A 4,234-nucleotide genomic window follows, 5' to 3' on the forward strand; every position below is an offset into this window, starting at 1 on the left:
AGAGCCTGAAGCCTGCTTTGGATTCTGTGTCTCCCTCTCTCTCTGTCCCTCCCCTGCTCATGCTCTGTATCTCTCTCTCTCTCTCAAAAATAAATAAACATTACATTAAAATAATTAAAAAAATAAATTATGGAAAGAGTCCAAATTTCCATTGACTGAAGAATAAAGAAGATGTGGCATATAAGTATAATGGAATATCATTCAGTCTTCAAAAAATGAAATCTTGCCATTTGCCAGGATGTGCTTGGAGCTAGAGTGTATTGTGCTAAGCAAGATAAGTCAGTCAGAGAAACACAAGTACTATATGATTTCACCAATGTGTGGGATTTAAGAAACAAAACAATGAACATAGGGGAAGAGGAAAAAAAAGAGAGAGGGAGGCAAACCATAAAATACTCCTAAATATAGAGAACAGATTGAGGGTTGCTGGAGGGGAGGTGAATAGAGGGTGGGCTAAATGGGTGATTGGCAATAAGACAGCACTTGTTATCATGAGCACTGGGTGTTATATGTAAGTGTTGAATCACTAATTTCTACTCCTGAAACCAGTATTACATTATATGTTAAATAACTATAATTTAAATAAAAATTTGAAACACAATTAAGAAGGAAAGAGAAAGAAAGAAAGAAGAAAGAAAGAAAGAAAGAAAGAAAGAAAGAAAGAAAGAAAGAAAGAGAAAACAGTGTTTACAGTTAGGTCTCCTGGAAAAGGTGACACTTGACAAAGATTGAACCAAAATAAAGAATATGGAATTGAGACTATGAGACTACATGGAGTAAATAGCTCACTCAATGTACTCAATATCATCAGTTGATTCAAGCAAATAAATGACCATGTTGTGAAACAAGCCCACTTCAAAAACTGGTTGACATTCCATTAACTTTAATTGCAAAATATGCATCACTAACTCTCACTTTATTGCGCATCTAAATGTAAATGAGTTTAATATTTACGCTACTCTATTTTAGTTCTATTTTATTTTCTACTTTAGGAAAAAGAGAGACGTTCATGATGGGACATGAAAATCACACTTTCACCAGTGATTTTATTCTTTTGGGACTCTTCTCTTCTTCTCAATCAAGTCTAGTTTTCTTTTCCTTTATATTCATCATTTTTATTATGACTGTAACAGAAAACACAGTCATGATCCTCCTTATCCTCAGGGACTCAAGACTCCACACTCCGATGTATTTCCTGCTGAGCCATCTCTCTTTTATGGACATCTTGCATATTTCCAACATTGTTCCCAAAATGGTCACTGACTTTCTGTCAGGCAGCAGAACTATTTCATTTGTAGGTTGTGGCTTCCAGGTATTTCTATCCCTCACTCTCCTGGGTGGCGAGTGCCTTCTCCTGGCAGCAATGTCTTATGATCGCTATGTAGCCATCTGTCATCCATTGCATTATCCCATTCTTATGAATGACTATGTCTGCATTGTCATGGCTAGAGGGTCCTGGCTTATTGGGACTGTCAACTCCATAGTCCACACAGCTTATGCACTCCACTTTCCCTTCTGTGCCTCAAGAACTATTGATCACTTTTTCTGTGAAGTCCCTGCCATGTTGAAGTTGTCCTGTGTGGACACAACACTCTATGAACGAGGAATTTATGTAAGTGGCTTAATTTTTCTGCTTGTCCCTTTCTCCCTAATCGTTGCTTCTTATGTCCAAATTCTCATTACTGTATTTCAAATGAAATCATCAGAAGCACGGAAAAAGTCATTTTCTACCTGTTCCTTCCACATGATGGTGGTCACAATGTATTATGGGCCATTTATTTTCACATACATGAGACCCAAATCATACCACACTCCAGGCCAAGACAAGTCTTTGGCAATATTCTATACCATCCTCACACCTACATTCAACCCTATAATCTACAGCTTTAGGAATAAAGATGTCCTTGAGGCAATGAAAAATATGCTCAAAAGTAACTTTCTCCATTAAAATAGTAATAAAAATACTTGAAGTGTGTGTTTTCTATATTAATATGGAAACAAAATAAGTTTCTATACCATTAAGCATGGAAAGAAGTGGATATCTCCAAAACCCTGATAATAATAAAGTTTCACAAACACATACATCTAAGAGCACCTGGGTGGCTCAGTTGGTTCAGTGTCTGACTTTGGCTCAGGTCATGATCTTGTGGTTTGTGGGTTCGAGCCCCACATAAGACTCTGTTCTGATGGCTCAGAGCCTGGACCTGCTTTGGGTTATGTGTCTCCCTCTTTCTCTGCCCCTCACCTGCTTGCATTCTGTCTCTCTCTCAAAAATAAGTAAACATTTAAATTTTTTTTTAATAAACACATACATCTAAAAATATATTGTGTCTTCCCTCTAAAATTCTAAGAAATTATAAAAAATTATCTTTTATAATACAGTCACATTTTATGGGATCTACCTACCTTTGTGTGGGGAACAAGCTTAGGAATTCCCTGAGCCTGCATTGATGGGTTAAAAAGGCATAAAGAATTAGAAAGTCATAGGGTGTACAGACCCAAGTTTGGGTAAACAAGATTAGGTAAATAAGAATAGGTAAAGTGAGGTAAAGGTCCCAGTGTAGGACAAAAGTGTAGGAATAGGGAGTCTCATGATCAAAACATCCAAGATGAGGTAAACAAGATTAGGTATTCAGGGCAGAAGTGCCCCCCAACTTAGTACTATAGCAGAAAGCTGCTTTCACAGGAAGGGAGGATAAAATTAGGTAAACAGGTAAATAGGGCTATAGTGACTGCAGGGCAAAGTTGCCCATAGTGGAGCTAAAGAATGGTGCCTTGCTGACCCTGAGGTAGTATGCTCTGTATATCTCCTCCCCTAAGCCAGTTTAGGTAAAAAGACATAGGGCCTCACTGAATGTGCTGTAAACAACCTTCTCCCAGGTGCCAGGATTTTGTTTTGTATTAACCCAAACCTCTAAATCCACATATTTTCAAAACCCTCTTTCCCTCATGCCCATGAGTTAATGTTCAGTTTCATTGTCTCTTTGTGCATGTCCATCACCATGTTTATAACCCTTCTGATCCTAATAAAAACGGAGCAAAGACCCTTAATCAGGGCTTCTGTCTTCTCCTGGACATTAGCCATCTCTTGCATTTTTAATCCTGTGCCCCACTTTCTTGCTGGACAAGAAAGAACTGAAGACCCAGAGTCTATGACACCTTTTCATAGAACTTTTGTATTTCATGAAAGAGTAAAATATAATTCCAATATTACAACCTGCTATCAAAAATGCATAAAAATGTAGACAAAATAGGTGCAAGTGTTCACAAGGTAAAAACTTCTAGTTATAAAATTTATAAGTTAAAAAGTAAGTAAGTTCTGCAATGTAATGAACAGCATGGTGACTCTAGTTAACAATTTTCTATTGTACATTTGTACATAGGAAATTGCTAACAGAGTAGGTTTTAGAAGTTCTCATCAGAAGAAAATGAATTGTAACTATGGTTGATTATAGATGGTAACTAAACTTTTTGTGATAATATTTTACTATATACATAGTATATATATATATGTATATATATATTGAATTATTATGCTGAACACCTAAGTATAGTATAATTATATCAACTATGCCTCAAAACAGAAAAATCAATTAATGCATTTTTATAATTTAAAGTATTGTTTCAGTGTGTATTATTTATATTACTAAGTGTGTAATTTAATACAAGAATACATATGTAATACATTTAATATATTTCATGCATTAAATATTTAGTTAATAAAATTACTATGAATAACATTTATTAAAAGTTATTTAAAAATAGCATTCAATTTCTATTAATATGGATTCTAAATAGTGAAAACACTTAATTTTGAAATCCATGACCCATGTTTTCTTACACAATAATGTTAGCAAGTACTGCATGTAAGAATCTCCATGCACCCATTGCATCTTTGTCTTAGTACTTCTGGATCATTTTTTATTGTGAAAATCTGAGCCAGAGGGCTATGCCTCTATACAGAGAAAGAGATGTAGAGAGGGACCAAAAACAGTCTAGCAAGCACAAGCAACTTTTGTTCTCACTTCCTTTCAAGCTTAATTAAGAGGGAATTTGGGAAGCAAAATTTCATCATTACATTAAATCAACGACTAATATAGCTATATGTATCACTTTACCCTCTCCTGGAAGTTTCTAAAAACGAATGAAAAATTTCCAAACGTTACTTTAAATATTCAATGTTCATTCAATAGTTTGTTTTGAAACCTTTGTTACTGAAGTGAGAAATATATAT

The 4,234-nt window shown here is 35.2% G+C and overlaps 1 protein-coding gene across 1 annotated transcript; it reads left to right on the plus strand.

Annotated features, from left to right (window-relative positions):
• The first annotated feature begins 1,009 nt into the window (after positions 1 to 1,009).
• LOC122470238 (olfactory receptor 2AJ1-like) lies at positions 1,010 to 1,948 on the plus strand. The gene has a single exon (XM_043557689.1). It carries the CDS (start codon positions 1,010 to 1,012, stop codon positions 1,946 to 1,948), a length of 939 nt encoding a protein of 312 aa, XP_043413624.1.
• The last annotated feature ends 2,286 nt before the right edge of the window (positions 1,949 to 4,234 follow it).

The sequence above is a fragment of the Prionailurus bengalensis genome, chromosome A1 (assembly GCF_016509475.1).
Source record: "Prionailurus bengalensis isolate Pbe53 chromosome A1, Fcat_Pben_1.1_paternal_pri, whole genome shotgun sequence".
In the NCBI taxonomy this organism is placed as follows: domain Eukaryota; kingdom Metazoa; phylum Chordata; class Mammalia; order Carnivora; family Felidae; genus Prionailurus; species Prionailurus bengalensis.